This window comes from Lycorma delicatula, chromosome 4 (genome assembly GCF_047948215.1).
Source record: "Lycorma delicatula isolate Av1 chromosome 4, ASM4794821v1, whole genome shotgun sequence".
NCBI lineage: Eukaryota > Metazoa > Arthropoda > Insecta > Hemiptera > Fulgoridae > Lycorma > Lycorma delicatula.
In genome coordinates this window covers 164,156,838-164,176,039 of record NC_134458.1, presented here as the reverse complement: position 1 = coordinate 164,176,039, position 19,202 = coordinate 164,156,838, and the positions used below count along the sequence as shown (strand labels likewise).

At 27.5% G+C, this 19,202-nt stretch overlaps 1 protein-coding gene across 1 annotated transcript in view; it reads right to left on the bottom strand.

Moving 5' to 3' along the window:
• Positions 1–19,202, bottom strand: part of Tsp47F (Tetraspanin 47F) — a 79,999-nt gene that overhangs the window by 428 nt on the left and 60,369 nt on the right. The window contains exon 5 of the mRNA XM_075362065.1: positions 13,045–13,106. Coding sequence (XP_075218180.1) covers positions 13,045–13,106 — 62 coding nt within the window. The remainder of the gene's footprint in view (positions 1–13,044; positions 13,107–19,202) is intronic.

Sequence of the window (19,202 nt, the reverse complement as noted above, 5' to 3'; positions counted from 1 at the left end):
AATTCATTTAAGTATGACTGGAGAATCTTTCTGAGGGAAATTATAAGTAAAATTTTAGTAAGGGGGAGTTTCACTGATTCGTTAATAAATTAAATAATAGTGAGATGAGTTGTTTATCATGTGTCCTGTTCTAAAAATCTACTACTTGATAGATTGCCTTAGTGCACTGGTGAGCACTCCAAACTAGAAAAGATATATCATGTCATTGCTAGCAGACAGATAATAAAGTGACTTGTAAGTAAAATAATAATTCAATGCTACAGGCAACAGTGATAAAATTGTGATAAGCTTATTATGCCTCAACAATCCTTTAACTCCACAATGAATCTTCCAAAAATTTTTCTTTTTAAAACTGATAATGCATAACAATCTTAGCATTGAAATACTTCTTTATTTTTTCAAAACAGGTGAACTGTTTCACAACAGCTTTATTTTACTTACAAATTTACATATGTAGAACTAAAATAAATATTATAATAATTTAATTGGTAATTATTAGATGAATAATAATTGTTTCATGTTTCCCATTCTTGAAAGTTAAAGAAAAACCTACTATATCTTTGTTACAAATTAACAACTTCTGTAATATATATACAGAATATATATATAACTGGATGTTATACCATAGTTTGATTAGTATTAAATATATATATATATTCACTAATTTATACAAACATTTACCCATAAAGATTAATCTATAAATATATTAGATTATCTGCAGTAATACATACAATGGGTTAGATATAATTTTATTTTGGACAATACTATTTGAGCATTGATATGCAAATCTGAAACAGCTAAACGTGAATTGTTGATTTGAGGTTCAATCAGAATATCATGCAACTTTTGAATTTTACAAGATAAAAATACTCAAATGAAAAGCTTATTTTACTGTACATTTATCCTTCATATGTTTCTGTCTACATGTGCAAATATACTAGACATGGAGTTATGACTTAAGTTTCAAGAAAGTTTTTTTGTTGTTTAATAGTTTATAAAAAGAGAATAAAGAGTATATATAATATTTTGTGCAAAACGAAAGAAGTGCTCTAATGTAGTGAAAATGTTAAAGACTTTTTTTTAGCAATTTTATTATAGAGAAATGAACAGTTAATAAATGGTACACACTCATCCACAATGTTCAATTAGTTGAACATACTGATATAGTTGGAAAACCAAGAGCATCAATGAATAATAAAAGAGTGCACTTTAAGGAAAAAGTCATGGCTAAACAGTAAATGATTAAAGAAGTTACTGAAAACTTGGTATATAAAATATTTTGTATCACTGGTTTTACTGGCTCACCTGTGATTAAAAATAATATACAAGAGACCACAACTTTGTGATGCACCTCAATTAATATTTCACCAGTCTGTGATATCTAAGCCCAGTACTGTACCTGATTGCTCTAACGTATATGGACCGAAAAAGTTTGCATTCTCACTTCTATAAGTTTTTGAAAATAAATTAGGCTATTACTTATTCTAATTTATTAGAAATTTACAATTTAAAAAAAATTGAAACACAGAAATACAAACCAACATGTATGATGAATCATAAATATTTAGTGCAAAAAATAAATAAAAGATTACCTATTGTTGAAAGTTTTATAAGCAAGTTTTTTTAAGAATGATTTTAATAAAGTGAAGAAATAAGTAATAGTCGCACACATATACATATTTAAATTCTATTAAATAAACCACCTAGTACAGAATACGGATAAGACATATATTACCTTAATTTTTCATGAAATTACTTTTGCGGTCCCACACTCAGTCTTGATAGAAATAATTCCGTTATTGCATAATAAAAATTTAAAAGTAAAAATACTAAAATAATGAGAATTACATTTTAATTTACATGAGTGCTGCTAACTGTTAGAAGTTTTTATATGACCATCTTCCTCAAACACTGTTTGATGGTTTATCAAATTGAAGTTTTGTTTGTATTTACGTAAGTAATATTTTTCTAATATATTTAATTTTATGTAATCTTATTAATTTCTAAATCTGTGTTAATATCAGAAATACATTGTTTATTAGATGGTCTGTCATATTAGATAAACCTAATTTATTATTTTCGTAATTTCTATATGTTTAAGAAATCTAGTTTTAAAGGATCTATTTGTTAACTAGATTTCTTGAACATTGTAGAAATTACAAAAATAATAAATTAGGTTTATCTAATATGGCAGATCTAATAAATAACAAACATTCTATTTCTGATATTAACACAGATTTAGAAATATTAGAAATTAATAGATGACAAAAAATTAAATATATTAGAAAAATAATACATAATTTGTAAATACAAACAAAATTTTAATTTGATAAATCATCACACAGTTTGAGGGAAATGGTGTTATAAAAAGCAGATAGTAGCACTAAACTAAATTAAAATGCAATTATCATTACTTTAGTATTTTTATTTTTAGATTTTTATTATGCAATAATGGAATTATTTCAATCATGACTGAGGATGCAGGATCCTGCAAAGTACTTTCATGAAAAATTAAGGTAAAATATGTCTTATCTCAATATTCTGTACTAGGTGGTTTATTTAAGAGTATATATAATTTAACAATAAAGAGGAATAATATGAATCTTAAAAAGATTAATTTCAGTAAAAAAATATACATATATAATTTCATTAAGTAATATTATTATTGGATAGCAATTGCTACTTGGCCAGGAGCAGTGTCCAAGGAAAATGTATACTAAAAAGTGAAAATATAGATTTGCTGTGACCAATGCATGATAGTAAGGCGATAGAACACCAATAACCATGTTTATTATCTGTTAAACAAGCTAATAACAAATATCATTGACACCAATCACCTGGAACAGGTAAAATGCAACTTCTGTTGTTTATTTTTTTTTTTCGATATAGCTTGGCTGGTCAAGCTACATTAAAGCCAATTTTATAGTTCTTCTACAAAAAATTTGTTTAAAATAAACTCACCTAGATAGTATTTAGTATTATAATAGGTATCAGTATACATTTCTTGAATCGGTTATAAAGTTGATAAGTTTAAGCAATCTTTTAGAGGAGTAATTCAAGTATTTAAGGAAGTTTTATACTGCCCTGCACATAAGAATTTCTTTCAAAAAGGGATAAATATATTTCTTTACACCCTTAATGAAATATAATATTAAGATAATTTAACATACTGACAAAAATTATAAAATTTTGTAGTAGAGAGATTAGTCAGTTATTGATTTAATTCAGTACAAAAAAAAAATTTTTATAAAGAGTTTGTTATTTATTGTCCATGTAGTAAGTAAAAATATTTCTTCATATCCATGAATCTATTCAGATGTAATCTTTTTAACCTCATGCTGAATGAAGACTATTTCCAAGTTTTGTAAAGTGTAAACAATATAAAAAGAGTATACAGATAAAATATAAGAAATATAGTGACATATAAATATATTTCATTATGGAGTAACTGTAATTAACTTTATATGCAACTGTAAACAAGGAAACAAGTATATTAATGTTGTTCTGAACCATGAGGGGTGGTTGAAATGTAATTCACAGCTGCTCGAAAATAAATAAAAAAATAGTCAAATGAAACAAATATGGCATAAATTACTTTTAATTGCTACTTAAATTTACACTTTTTTTTCCATGTAGCCATCATTTACACCTACACATTTCTCCCAATGGTGAACCAGTTTTCTCAATCCGTCAATGAAGAATGCCGTCTTTTTTTGATCAATGACCTCACTGTGTCCTTTAGTTCATCATCCATCCATGGTGAAATAAATATCCTTAATATCCCTCTTTGATTGCAAAGAAAGTGAAAAATCACAAGGTGCCAAATATGGTGAGTATGGAGGGTGTAGAATAAGTTCAAATTCAACTGCACTTGTCATTTCATTTGGCAGTTGCATGTGATGTGCGTGTCTGAGCATTATCACACAGCAGAATTATTGGTTCCATGGAGGGCCAAATACGAAACACACACCTCCTAAGGTGCTTTAGCACTGTTTTAGAAGCACCTTGGTGCTTCTCATCATTTGCAGAAACTGGTCGACCACTTGCAATGTTCATCCTCCAAATACTAAGTTTACCAGCTTCTGATCCACAACACTTTATCACCCATCTATTCACAGTACTTCTTTCTATAACAGTTTCATCATTATACAATTATGAATGTCACTAGCATTCACTTTTTCTCCTGTTAAAAATTCAATCACTGCACATTGTTTTTTATATGTTGACTCATTAAGGCTTTCTTGACTGACAGAAAATGAGAGGGTGCAGGTTAATGAGTTTTTTGGTATGTAAAACTACAAGATGGCAGCATCTGTCGCTTTGTGTAACATTTGTTCTTTAGTTATGTTCCAGTATGCAATACATTTCAGTCACCTCTTGTAGATCCACAATGAATATATGAATATATTAAAATATTTAGTGCAGACAAAAATAGTTAGTTACTACTGACAACAAAATGAAGAAATTTTTTTAATATTAGTAAAACTGTAGATGGGTTCCTGAACTGATCCAGTTTAAAAAAAATAAATATATATTTTTATGACTAGTTTTTTTTTTTTTTTAAGTAGTTTGTTATATAAATATTAATATAGACCTTAACAAAGTATCAAACTTTCTAATGCAGACAAGCCACTTTCCAGTTAGCAACTCAACTTGTATCACAACAGACCTGGATATTCTAATGAGAGGGAATAGAGCTATATACTTTATAGAACAAGGTTTCATAAATGCATCACTATTATTTTGAGTAATTTTAAAGTTAATAATATCATTCATTTTATAATCTTGATGTAGTCTAAGATCAGCATTATGCTATTCCAGAACACATCCATCATGGTATTTTATGTTTAAATTGAAAATAATAATAAATAATCTATAATTTAAAAAAATATGGTTATAGTAAAAAAAAAATTGAAAATAGGTTTCAGCTTGAAATGAAATTATCTAAATTTAAATGCAGCTGCTTTATAGCACTCATACTAATGTGAGCATGAGTGTGATTTCACATATATTTATTCAAAAATTTAATTATTTACACAGAAAATAATTAAGTTATTTTTTTCTTGTCAAAAAATATTTTTAAAGCTTTTTGTTCAAATACATATAAATACTTTAAAGTCGATATAAATATAATTTACTTTAAAAAATTTCTTACAGCAATGATATTCACTATATTTTTAGAGCATGTATAAAAAATTCCAAGTTAATAACATCATTAGTTTATAATTTTGATTGGAGGAACTATTGTCTGCAGTTTAAGATCAGCATTATGTGATTCCAGGTTGCATCTGCATTGAAAGTGTTAACTTCCTTTTGTGTTTGTTCACAAAAAAAAACTTTGGGAAGTGCAGAGTTTTTCTTAGGGAGCAAACAAGAGGCATCTAAATTTTCTGATATTAAGCATTCATAATACCTTTCTTCTAGTGTTCAATTATAAAGTAAAGTTACAAATACATCTTTTTAGTTATCAACTGCTTTGTGAATAACCCAGCATCTATTGCATTCTATCTCCTTTAGACAAAAAAAATTTGGCGCTTACTTGCTTACAAAATAGAGTAATAAATAACTATGATGATGAAAAAATTGTTAATATAATTAATTAATAAGTGCAATAAAGCAAACCAAAAAAAAAATAATAAAGCATAAGTAAATGTGTAAAAATAATACCACAGACAAATAAGCAATAACTACATATATATACATTCACTTTTTACAAAATACCTAAATACTGCTGAGTGCTGTTGCAGTAAAATTTTTATACATGCGTTGGCATGATGATAAATTTTTCTAAGCCGGCAGTTAAATTGAAGAATGAAGCAGCAGAGATTCTTCAATAAGCAGTAGTATTACTATCAGAAATAAATTTAAATTTTACCAAAAATGAAACAGCACATGTAGTTAACAAATATTTAATCACTAATTTATGTATTTCTATTAAAATATATTTACCAGAAAAAAAATGAACAAAGGTTTTACTTCATTCACAGAATGTAGTTACAAAAAAATTATGGACTAATTTCAGATTATCTGAACTATACATATATAATAAAATTTAAAATTAAATATATAATTTTTATATAAATAAAAAAACACTAGCTTGGGGAGTAAAACTTTTGAAATGTCCTAATAAACAAAACTTTATAATCTAAATAAAATTTCAAAATTTAAAGAAAATGATACATAATGATAAAAACAATAAAATAATAATTCAGTAACAAAAGTAAGATTTATCCTTTAACACACTATAAAACAAAATACTTGAATAAATGGTTTTTAAAAACGCACAATAATTTATCACTGCATTGTCCCAAATATAAAATTAAACTTCATCCCCTGGTCTTTGATGGTAGATTAAACATTTCATGTCAATAAATATCATGGAATTGTATATAATTAAATGAGTAAACAAACAGTTCACTCATACAATTTACAAAAAAAAAAAAAATGTGCTAAGCTAACATTAAAAATTAAATAAATCTTTATTCTTATTGGAACATACAAATACATTCTATAGATCACATCAATAAAAGACAAATTATAAATATAAAAACTAATTATAAAATAAAAAATTGATGTGATTTAAAGTCCATATTAATTATTTAAATAAATGAAATAACATTAAGGTAAATACATTAAATATAAAAAATTACTACTAAATAATTTACAATTCAGAAGCTGTTGCTGAAAATTATTTTAAGCACATATTTATGTATACATTGAACAGGATGCAGATAAGGTGAGTATTTTGTTTTATTTTTAATTAGTATTATTTAAAATTCATCAACAAAATAATATTGTTCCCACTAAAGAATATCTTTTAATTGTATTTTAAATAAATTGGTGGAAAGATTTTTCAAATGATTCATTAATTTATTAAAAGTGGCAATGGAGGCATAATAAGGCCCTTTCTCATAAACTTAGGTAATGTGCTAAGTAGTATGAAAACTTAGGTACTGTGTTAAGTTGTATGAAAACAGTTCCGTTGTCTGGTCTGGTAATGGTGGTGTTATTGGTTATTTTTTAAGATTAAGTAAACATTCTTTTTAGTAAAGCTCGAACATTTATAAATATAAATGCAAGGATAAGTTATGATATTTAATTTTCTAAATATAGTTCTACACAATTCATACTTATGGAGGACAGATAATGATCTGACAACTAAATTACCTATTAAAAATCCATTGAGGTTTTAAGGGTAGCCTCCAAGAGATGACACTTTATATCAGAATATATACATGTCCTTAAAAGGTGAGGCCAAACTATAGGAAGCGATTATACTTAACATACTGAACAAAAAATGTCCTGTGAACATAGGTCCAAAAATGTGTATATTTTTCTGTCTGTCCCCCATTGTGTATTGTTTAAAAAAAAATTATTTTTCAAGAACGGTTGGAGATAATACAACAAAATTTTGTACTTTATTTTAAACTAACATTTTTTAATAGGAAAAAAAATAACAATACTCTTCATTGACAAATTTTAAAATGGCTGTCATTTCAATTTTTCAATCTTAAATATCTTAGGAATTATTAGATTTATCAAATTGTGTTGTATTATAAAAATTATGAACCATTTTTTTGTAAACAAAACGACACCTTAGTCGTAAAAATCCGACGAAAAAAACAGTTATTGTAAAAAGTAGGCCTTAAGCGATATGGCGGTCATCTTGTTTTTTATATTATCGTGACTCACTTGATAACTAAATCAAATTTTCTGATTAAAATTGCGATTTTAATCTAATTAAACATTTTTTCTAATATCACCCTTAGATATACCCTCAGAAAAGGGATCAAGGATAATGATAATGAGATTGTCAGTGAAAAAGGATAAATCTTTGGAGATACTACTGCAAAAGACAGAGGATAGCTCAAGCCATTTTTACATAGATGGGAATAGCACATTACTGATCAAATAATTTTATGTTGACCAATTAAAATATATGCAAAATTGAAAATTTTTTACTCCAGGAATAAAGAGCTACCTGAGACAGGTACAGGGTTCCTAACCCCTAACCCCAAAATTGTGTAGCATGTGGAATTATCAAACTGAACTATACACTATTCAGTGAGATCCTCACTGCTGTTTAACGCCTGCTGCATAAAAAATCATATATTGCACAAGTCTCTGCAAATAAACTATTCAATTAACAGTGTTCCCCTTTAATATTAGACAAAAAAAAAAAAAAAAATGGATTATAAAGAGCTATATATATATATATATATATACTTTGAAGATAGAATATTATCTGTGCATGAAGAAGTCTTAAATATTGTAGCTTTAAGACAGCTGCAAAAGGTTTTAATAAGTTATAAGCTAAATAACATAATATGTTTAAAAGAACATATAATGAAAATACATATCTTAACAATAAAATATAAAGTTAAATTTATTATTGTTAATATACATTAGTGGCTGTAGAATAAATTTGATGCAATAGAAAAGTTAAAAAGAATAATTTAATCCACATCTGTTAAATATTAATCATACATTTATTCTTAGTGCAAAATATGCTTGTTTAGTATGTATAACAACAAAAGTATGTGTATAATAACATCACTTGCATAAAAACAAAATTATGCTGAGAGCCAAAATCTATCAGATTTTGGTTAACACAATTTTTGTTTCAACTACCCAAGAATTTATAGTAATTTGATAAGCTTTAGGTTGATTGATTGTTTGTACGGATATCAATTGCTATAGTGATCAATTACTTAACACAAACATGTGTCTAATAATTCAAAAGTTAATTTTATTTTTAACTTCAATAATTTACAGAGGCTAGTTTATTAAACATGGCTTTAACCATTGGTATCTTATTCTTAGTTCATGATAAAAAGTTATTTTCACATTACTGTTCCTAAAGACATTCCAGGGGTTGGAGGTAAAGTGTGTAAAGCATGTAAAGTTTGCGGTCTGCCCATCTTGCTTGTAGACCAAGCCTAGATTAATAACTTATGTTTATGATTTTTTGTCATGAAGAAACACTCTTAGAGCTATGCATTTGATGATTTACAAATTGATGTGGCTTTATATTTGCATTTAAACTAAACAAAAATCACTTGGTATTGTAGCAAAAACAGGTAATTTATCAGAAAATAAATCTCATTTTGATATTGGTTATTTTCAATATTCTTCAGTCTATTTGTTCTGTCATTTTTATTATTTAAAATATAACAAGGCCGACAATCATTTAATTCAGAATTGTTTGTTTAGATAATGCCATAAATTATTTTCCATATAAGAAAAATGTGAAGAATAAAAAAATTGTATAGTTTAGTGATTATACACCAAAGTACAGAATCTAACAGTGTGAAGTAAATTTTCACAAATATTTATGTTTGCAAATAAAACAATTAGTTTCTCTGCAACTTAACTTTTTCACATTTCTCAATCGCCATTTAATATATATTGTGAACGATAAAGTAAAATGACCTTATTAGATCAAATCTGTTACTTGTAATATTTTTAAAATTTATAAATAAAGAGAAAAGATCAAATAAAATGAACACCTGTACATGTTATATTTAACAGCAGAAAGTAAAAAAAGTAAATTTTTTACTTTTCAAAATTCATTAAAAACTGCAAGATTTTTCTTTTAAAGATTTTCTGTAAGTAAATATAATGCAATAAATCAATAATTAAAATATATAATATTTAAAAACCTTTTACTGAAATCAAACACTTGCTATGTTCCAGAAGGTCAAATTACAATAACACATTGTAGACTAACCCTAAGTCCAGATATACTTACACTAAGCAAAAAAGAAACTTATTGAATTTTTTTCCCTTTCACTACATATTAAACAATTTTTTGAATTATATTAATCTTTTTGTGTTATAATTCTTGAAATAACGTGTCAAGTACAGATATTTACTACACTCAAAATAATGAGTTACTTTGTTGTTTCCTGCAGTAAGTAAATTATCTGTGTACATTAATAAACTAAATAAATGATCATGATTGTTTTCTTTGTTTATAAATGTATATCACACTCTCATAAATTTTACTTTAAAATAAATCATTCAGCTGTTTAGAGATTCTGCCTTATTATAGAAAGTTATTGATGATTCATAACTGGAGAATGTTTTAAAATAACCATAAGTTAGGCAACTTTACAACAGGAACTTTGTAAGCTGTTGTCTGACAAATGTTCTGCAGTACGTCTTTAAAAATTTTGTTAAATTGTCATAAAGTACAAGCTTGATAGAGTTAACAATAGAATGTCAACTTGAGGTAGGATATTTGATCTCAAGGTATTAAAATAAAAGTGAAGAACACAATTTCAGTGATACTGGTTTGCCACCAATTAAATGATGATATTACTGTTTAAACATAAACCTTTAGTCCATTATTACTTATTTTAAGTTCTGAAATTCAGAGGAATGCAAAAAGAATTAGTTTAAATAAATTTTTGGCCAAATTTTTAAGAAGACTAATGGTCTTTTCAAGACAACTAAAACAAAAACTGTGTGCTGGAAAATGTAATGTTTTTGGTAAAAAGATAATAGATGAATCTTATTTGGGGGACATTAAATTCTGAATGTTCCTATTATAAAAGCAATAATGAAACAAAACACATGTAAAAGTCACTAAAGCAACATTAACATGTTTATCCTCCTTATGATTATTATTACAATATAACTGCAGTGACATACAAAGCAATGTGAACAATTTAAAAAGTCTTACACAGTACTTGTATGTTTACAAAGCATAATAAGAAAGATTACAGACTGTCTTATGTTACATTAACAAAATAAAAAGCATTCCATGGTAGGCTTTTACAAACGAAAGGGTGCAGTGAAACACTTTACTGTTCCCTTCTAGCTGAGCCCATCATATTCTTGAACAATGGTGTATCAAACCAAGAGCTCCAAGGGTAAATGACTATACCATTTTACTCTTCAACCAGCCATTTTAAAACGGTTAATGAAGAAGCAGTTTGTAACAGGTAAATAGAACTTACATTAAACAAATGTATTTAGTGATATAAGGAACAGAAAGTACTCGACCTTTCTAAATGTAATGTTTAAAACAAGTATATCAGCTATCCTGAAATTACAAGAAATATTAGTACAACAATAATTATTCAATTTTTTTTTAATAATAACAAATTTATAAAAAAATAAGTTTAATAGATAAAGTTTAGCAGAAAAATTTAATAAATAAAGATTTATTTTATGAATTGTTTAACTGAAATAATTTTTTTTATAAGCCCAGCTAATGGAAGAGGACAAAGCATCTCAAACATGTAAATATAGTAATATTTAACTAAAACAACAGGGTTGTTTGGAAAATTCTTGGTCTGACATAGAGGTGATGCAAATATGACCAAATGACTATATTTGCCAAATATAATCCTTTATCTTTAGATGGTGTGCTATGAAGTTTCACATGTGTACATTTAGTTGATGTTTGTGATGATTAAATAAAGCAAACAAGTTTTGACATTTTCTGAAAAAATGGATACAACTGTTCAAGCTTTCATAAAGTATTTTGTTTTAAAAGATTAACCCTGAATGACATATAAAAAGTTAGATTCCACTTTAAAGGATTCTTCCTCTTGTTTTCAACAAAAAAAATGTGTGCTGCTGAACTTAAACGTTGTCATACATTCATTCAAAATTATGGATACTCAGGTGCTATTCAGGCTAAACATCTACATGTGGCCAAAAAGAAAGTGCTCTTTCAGAACAATAATGCACTACACACATATGCCTTAGGTTGTTGCTGTAAAACTCCATGTCCTACATTATGAAGTGTTTTCCTATGTGCCATATTCACTTCCTCTACCCAAACCTGAAGGCTTGCTGGACAGATTCAATCGGATCACGAGGTGAAAGCTGAGACAAATGTTTATTTTGCAAAGCTGCATAAATCACATTATATTGAGGGTACTTAAAAGTTGGAAAGGCATCAAAAATAACAGTTGAAAATAAAGATTTCTGAAAAATTTTGTTTGTCAGTTCGAGAATTTTCCAAACAACTTTCATACCTACTTAGGTTAATCTAAGTAATTCAAAACAATCAGTTTTAAAATTTTCTGTATCTGTTTTCTACTTTATTACCTGTTCCCAATTATAAAACAAAATCATATTTGTAGTAGATAAACATGAAGAATTATTAAATTTTTACTGTAACTGAACTATAAAACTTAAGTCATTTTATAATATTTTAAAAATATTTTTCTTACAATTCACTTTTTTATAATAAAAAGTGTAACATAATCTATAATGTTGTAAATATTTTTATAATTCGAAAGTGTAATTGTATAAAATACAGGTTTTTTCCAGGAAATGTTGGACCAAATGGTATCTAAATAATTTTTGTTACATGATTTGATGCTTTATGTTACCAAAACATACATTTGTTATACATTTTCAGCATTTGACAATAAACCATACAGCACTTTATTTATTTATTATTATTTTTAATTATTTAGTTAACACATTTTGTAATATATTTTATATACATTTAATTGGCACATATTTAATGCTAACAAAATAGTAGTTATTCTCATAAATTTAAAATATTAATTAAATCTAAGAATACTTAGTTTTTTAATTATTAAGTTAAGAGCTGTTTAGAATTGATAATTTTAATTTTCTTTTCTGGTTTTTATACTAATAAATTGCTTTGATTTTATAAAAAAAACAAAAAAAAACCAGTTAAATAAAGAAGCAGAATCATCACAATATGGCACCTTTTAAAGTGATCACGACCTGCATAATTAATCAGCAGTATGACATGCCAATGTACTGCTGCAATTTTATTTTTATGGAATAAAACCATGTAACATACAGCATGACACATGCATTTTAGATAAACTATAATTTACCTTTAAATTACTGTTTAAAATGAAAGCGATCATTCTGTAAGCTTTTAAGACAAACACCATTCTTATATGGGTTTTACATTTGTTTTTATAACTTTTTATTAATTAATTATAAATGTGTCATAATTAAAAATTTCTTTATCATATACATGCACACAATAATTGTAAATTAAAAAAAAAAAAAACAAACAAAAAACTGAAGGATGCTTACTTTAATTCTTCTTCTCGTTTAATTGCAGAAGCAAGACAACATGCAAGAACTATACCAGCAAGCTATGAGACAAAAAAACAAACAATAGACATTAGAATATTGAAATAAACCTAACTTAGTGTAGAAAAAGGTTTTTAAACATTCACCAAATTATGATGTTACATGAATTAAGTAGATAAACAAAATGTAAATTTTAATAAAACGTATTATAAACCAATCAAGATTGTTATTTATAATTGTGGCAGTAAAATATCACCAAGACATCCTCACATGTATGAGCAAAATCACTGGTGTAGATACATATTTACAACATATGCTGATAAGTTGAATATTCTGATTAATAAATTATGATTATAAAACTCATGTGTTGGAAAATAAAAATTTCTTTCAACATGCTGGAAGGCGGAGGTAGGTTTCACCAGTGCTAAGTAGGGGATAAAAAAGATTTCTGCCTTAAAGTTAAGAAATACTTAACATGACAATGGTGGCATGTGAAAAAAGTTTCACATGTTTAGCATACGACAAGCCCCATCTTCTTACAATTAAAATTTGACCATCCCGCCATCCCTTGCCGTAAGGGTTGGTCATATAAAAAACTGTTTCAGACAAAAGTTTTAGTTAATGTTTAGAGGACTAACGACCACTTCAGACTGATTTGAAACTGTGCCTATTAAGGAAGGTATGATTCTTTTTTGTCTTCAAAACCCCATTTTTTCAACCCCCTGAGCCAATAACTGGTGATATAAAAAAAATTTACTTAGATAAGTTTTAGGCCGTTATCCAAAGAATAGTAGGAACTTTAAAAAAATTCGATATTTTACTTAATAAAAAAGTTATAGCAATATTTTGTTTCTTCAAAAAAGCCCTCTCCCATTTCTACTCCAATGGTCCGATTTTGCCCATTAGTGAACTTGACCAAGATTTTGGGTCATTATATTTTATGTATCAATTTGAAAGTGATTCGCACAAAATTATGGCAGTTACCGTGTTCACAAGAAAGTGAAATATATATACACGAGATGTGTTCAAAAAGTAACGAGAATTTTGAAATTTCGCGGGTTGTATTAGTCCGATTCTCAGGATTTTTTCGTTGTTTTATTGGTAAATATGTCTGAAAAGTATCTGTACATTTTTAACTATATTGGATGTTCAGTCTGCTGTCAGCTGTCAAAAGGATAACACGTGTTTTGGTACGACTGGCGATTTTTTATTTGTATAAAAAATGGATCAGAGAATTTCTATTAAATTTTGCTATAAGAATGGAATAAAGTGTAGCAATGTTTAAAAAATGTTAAATATTGCTTTTGGTGAGTCTTCTATGAGTCAAGCAAGTGTTTACCAGTGGTATAAGCGTTTCCAAGAAGGCTGTGAAGAAGTTGAAGATGACTTGTGCCCCGGACACCACAGCACGTAAACAACCGGTGAAAACATGGAAAAAGTGAAAGAAATGATTATGAATGATCGCCGAATCACAATCAGAGACGCCGTTGATGATGATGGGATATCAATTGGCTCATGCCATGAAGTTTTTTCGGATGTTTTGGATATGAAACGTGTGACATCAAAATTTGTTCCAAAATTGTTGAATTTCGAACAAAAACAGCGGCGAATGGAATTTGCTCAGGAGTCGCTAAATTAAGTCAATAACGATATAGAACTACTGAACCGTGTCATAACAGGTGATGAAACAGATTTACGGATATGATGTCGAAACTAAGGCTCAATCGTCCCAACCAAGACCGAAAAAAGATCAACAAGTACGGTCAAATGTGAAGGTTGCGATCACCGTGTTCTTCGATTTTAACGGCATAGTGCATCATGAGTTCTTGCCAGAAGGTCAAACGATCAATAAGGAGAACTACCTACGAGTTCAACGCCGTTTGCATGAAGCAATCCGTAAAAAACGCCCAGATTTGTGACGAAACAATTCATGGCTTTTGCACCACGATAATGCACTTGCTCACACTTCATTGCTTGTTCAATTTTTAGCCAAAAACAACACTGTAATGATACCCCAGCCGCCATATTCGCCAGACATGGCCCCGTGTGACCTTTTTCTATTTTCAAAAATAAAGAGAACGTTAAAGGGCCGTCATTTTACAAGCATAGATGATATTAAAAGTGAAGAGCTGAAAGAAGTAAACACGATTCTAAAGATCGAGTTCCAAAAGTGTTTCAGGGATTGGAATAAGCACTGACGTAAGTGTATAATATCTAACGGGGACTATTTTGAAGGGGATAACATTAATGTAGATGAATAAATAAAATTCTTTCCAAAAAAACAAAAATTCTCGTTACTTTTTCAATATACCTCGAATATATATATTCTATATAAACTTTGAAATGACAGTGGTTTTGGGATCTGGGGGATGTGAAACGTGATGATATGTAAAATTTTTTGGAAGTCAAATCAAGGTACCCATTGCAATAGGTAACTTTCTTATGAAATCTACCTAAAAGCATTCTAAAGGGCGTGGATTTCACATTAAAAAGAATTTAATTCCTATTTTGCTACATAATGAGTCTCTAAGGTACAGAATAAAAATTACCAAAATTAATTTAACATATCTTTTTTATTTGTATGTTTTGATGGTTGGCAATGATAGAAAATGAAATACAATAAAAATAAAAATACACCAAAAACACATCACGTTAACGCTTAATACATAATCAAATACTTAGAAAATAGATCTTACAAATTAAAATTTGGATAAACAGAATTTATTAATGTGCTTTTGCAGGACAGTAGGAGGAAGTCTGTACTTTAAATCCAAAATTGCAACTTCCAACATGGTTCAATTTAAAGATTTTCAAATGATTTAACTAACTCATTAAATTTATTTATATATTATTATTTACTACTTATTTAATTTGTTTGTATAAACACACTATTGGCAGTAGTGAGTAGTGAAGTGGTGAGCATTCTAATATCTTAACCAAGAGATCTCAGGTTCAAGTCTCTATGTCATATAAACATACAAGAAATTACAATAATGAAAATTTGAGACTATTTTTACACTCATCTTAAATATCTCAGAAAAGACCTCCCAAGATCCCCCAAAAAAGATAGATAAGAAGCAAAATTAATAATTACAGATTACAAAATTAAAAGAATTTAATTTACGGGGGTTACAGATTTATTATGATTCAGATGAATAAATTTAAAATAAAATGATCAGTCCACATTTCCAAAAGTTTTTTATAACTTCATTATAGATCTTCAACTGCTTATTTTACCATTTCTGTTATTAAGCTTTGGAAATATACATTTTAAAGACAAATAATTTTGATTTTTAATTTGAATTAAAAGGAATCTTTGTTAAAATTTTCATTTTTCAATCCATGAAATGGAGAAAATTTAACTACTCACAAGGTCAGGCAGTGGTCAGCTTTTAACTGAGTTTATTGATGCCCTTTCCCAAGGTGGTAGGAGGGAGTTCCCCTACTCTAAATTCAAAATGGTTTCAAAAATTTTAAATGAAAAGGTATGGTTGTGTGTGACATTATTTTAAAGGACATGAAAAATAATAATTTTTACTTGAAAAAACCTTTTGCTACAACTCTAACCAAATTTAATTGTTACAAAATGTTAACTATTTAATGCTTTTCAGTTAATTTTTAAACTGGTCTACAGTACCTCTTAAATAATTGCTTAATATTGAAATATTAAAAAATTAAATTTACCAAATATTCCACTCAAAATTATCTATTTTTCAGTATGAGATCATTATTTAACGTGTACAGTAAGCCACTTTTGAAATTAGCTGTGAAAAATATTAATTGGCTGCCAATTTGATTAGAGTTGTAGCCTGAAGCATACTAAATAAAAATTTTTGTTTTTCAATACCTATTAAAATCATCTGTTAAAACCCTAACCTTTCCATTTTAAATTGGCCCCAGTATGAGCTTAGATGTACGGTTGTTGAAAAAAATATATCTCTTACGATGGACCATTTGCTAAATTATATTTTTCTATGTTTTTACCATTAAAAAATTATTTAACACTTTGGCAGTATATAATGGAAAACCTGTCTATCAGGCAGTTACAAATAACAACTGTTTTTAATGTTTAAGACATATTTTTATATGCACATATAGTTAAAATTAGAAAAATATTATATTATATATTATTATTAATATTTAATATATTTATTTGTATTAATATTATATATAAAAGAAAGTGAGTGCACTGGTGCTACTCACTGCCTCATGCATGTATCATTCATGTGCCATGAGTATCACCGGCATTAATCTCCCAATTAATTTCTTCTAATAAAATTTAATTTTTTATTAATGGCTTAAAATTACAATGTACATATACATTTTCTATGTTAAGCAAAAATAATAACATTAACAACATACAATAACTCACTCATTTGACAACAGTAAGTTCATAAAATAGAAAAATGAAGCGTCAGAAAATGGTGCCACTGTGCAATCACATTGTCTGAAATTCCTTATAAGCCACACACAAACAATAAAGCATTCAAAACAGGCCAAGATATATAACAGTGTATAATGTAAAACTATGTTTGAGGAGCCAGCATGGCTACTCACAGCCTGCTTGTAATGGAATCTTGAGAACTGTTGGCGCATCTTACAGCTTGTACATAAATCAATCCTGAGTAACACTGGCGCATCTCATGGCAGCCAACGTGATAAGGATGACCATACTTCATGATGCACTATATATTATAACACATTCACTACTGGCTTTTTATCAGTGTATTAACCCTCCATGCTGAATTATTTTTTTGCTTTTATCTCACTTAAGTATACTAGTTATCAACATTTATACAGAGTGTATCACAAGGTTCTTCTGGGACTTTCAAAACCTATTCTACTTGTGAAAAATAATGGAAAAAGTTCATATAAATAATATATCCTAAAATGCTTCGTTTGTGAGTTACGGCTAATGAAAGATTTTGCTCAGATTTCAGCTGCCCCGGTGAAATGAGGTAGTACTGAAATATTTTAGACGTTAATTAAGGAGCAGAATTAATGATTTCTTATGGTTTTTGACCTGAAAAATTGAATAAAATAGGTCCCAAAACCATATTTGTGGTAGTTTTTGAGAAATTTTGGGTGAAAACCAATAAATTGGAGTAAAAAACCCTGTTTTTTATGTTCGATATACAATAACTTTCTTAAATAGGTAATAATCACATAGAACTTGTAGAGAATTTAATTCTGAACAAAATAATGTAAGATAAGTTGAATAAAACAAAGAAAAGTTAGAAAAATACAAATTTTATTTAGTTATGAAATATTTATTTAATTATTTATTCTTCGTTTTATGAAAAAAGAAAGAACTAAGTTTGTGGATTTTATTAGTCTATGTTACATTTATGTGCAATAAATCCTCAGTTTATTCCATACATCAATAATTGGTTTAGAAATTTTTATTTTACATTTATATCAGATTAATTTACAGTCTAATTTCATTTGATTTCATCTATCATATGACTTGTTTACAACCTGAAAGTTAGTTTTTACCTAAATTCTTCTGAATGTTTTAGAACTGATCTGACGAACAAGTAAACTAACTACTATTTATGTTTTAAACTCATAATGAAACAATATTTTGTGTATTTCAATGGTTTTTTTTAAAAGATTAGTAATAAAATCAAAAATATTTATGTAACATTTTTTTTATTATAAAGAACATAAATAATCGCCAAAATATATTATTTAAAATTAAAATAACAGTATAAATGTGTAATTATAAAATATAGCTATTTATTATTAATCTATCGTCTTTCAGAAATGATGAAACCATGCAATTTTAAAATTCCACCAAAAAAAAGCCAGTTCAATGAAACAATGAATGAACTGCCCAATACAAAAACATAAAACTTTCTTGACGCACTAACATATGATACAGAGTCAACGGTAACATGCTGATCCCTACTAGTAGAGATATAAAAGCTGCTGGTCTGCAGATTTCATGTATGCACAGACCAAATGCCTGCAAGTGCTCAGCACTGAACGTGATAAACAATCTTTTTACAAGATATTTATATGTTTAAGCCTAAGTAATTTTGTTAAAAAATGATAAATAATTTTACCATTTTTCTCATTACTATTATTATTATTATTGTGTATTATACTAACATTGATCCAATGCTGTTCAGTGTTGGACCTTCCTTTTCTATTGG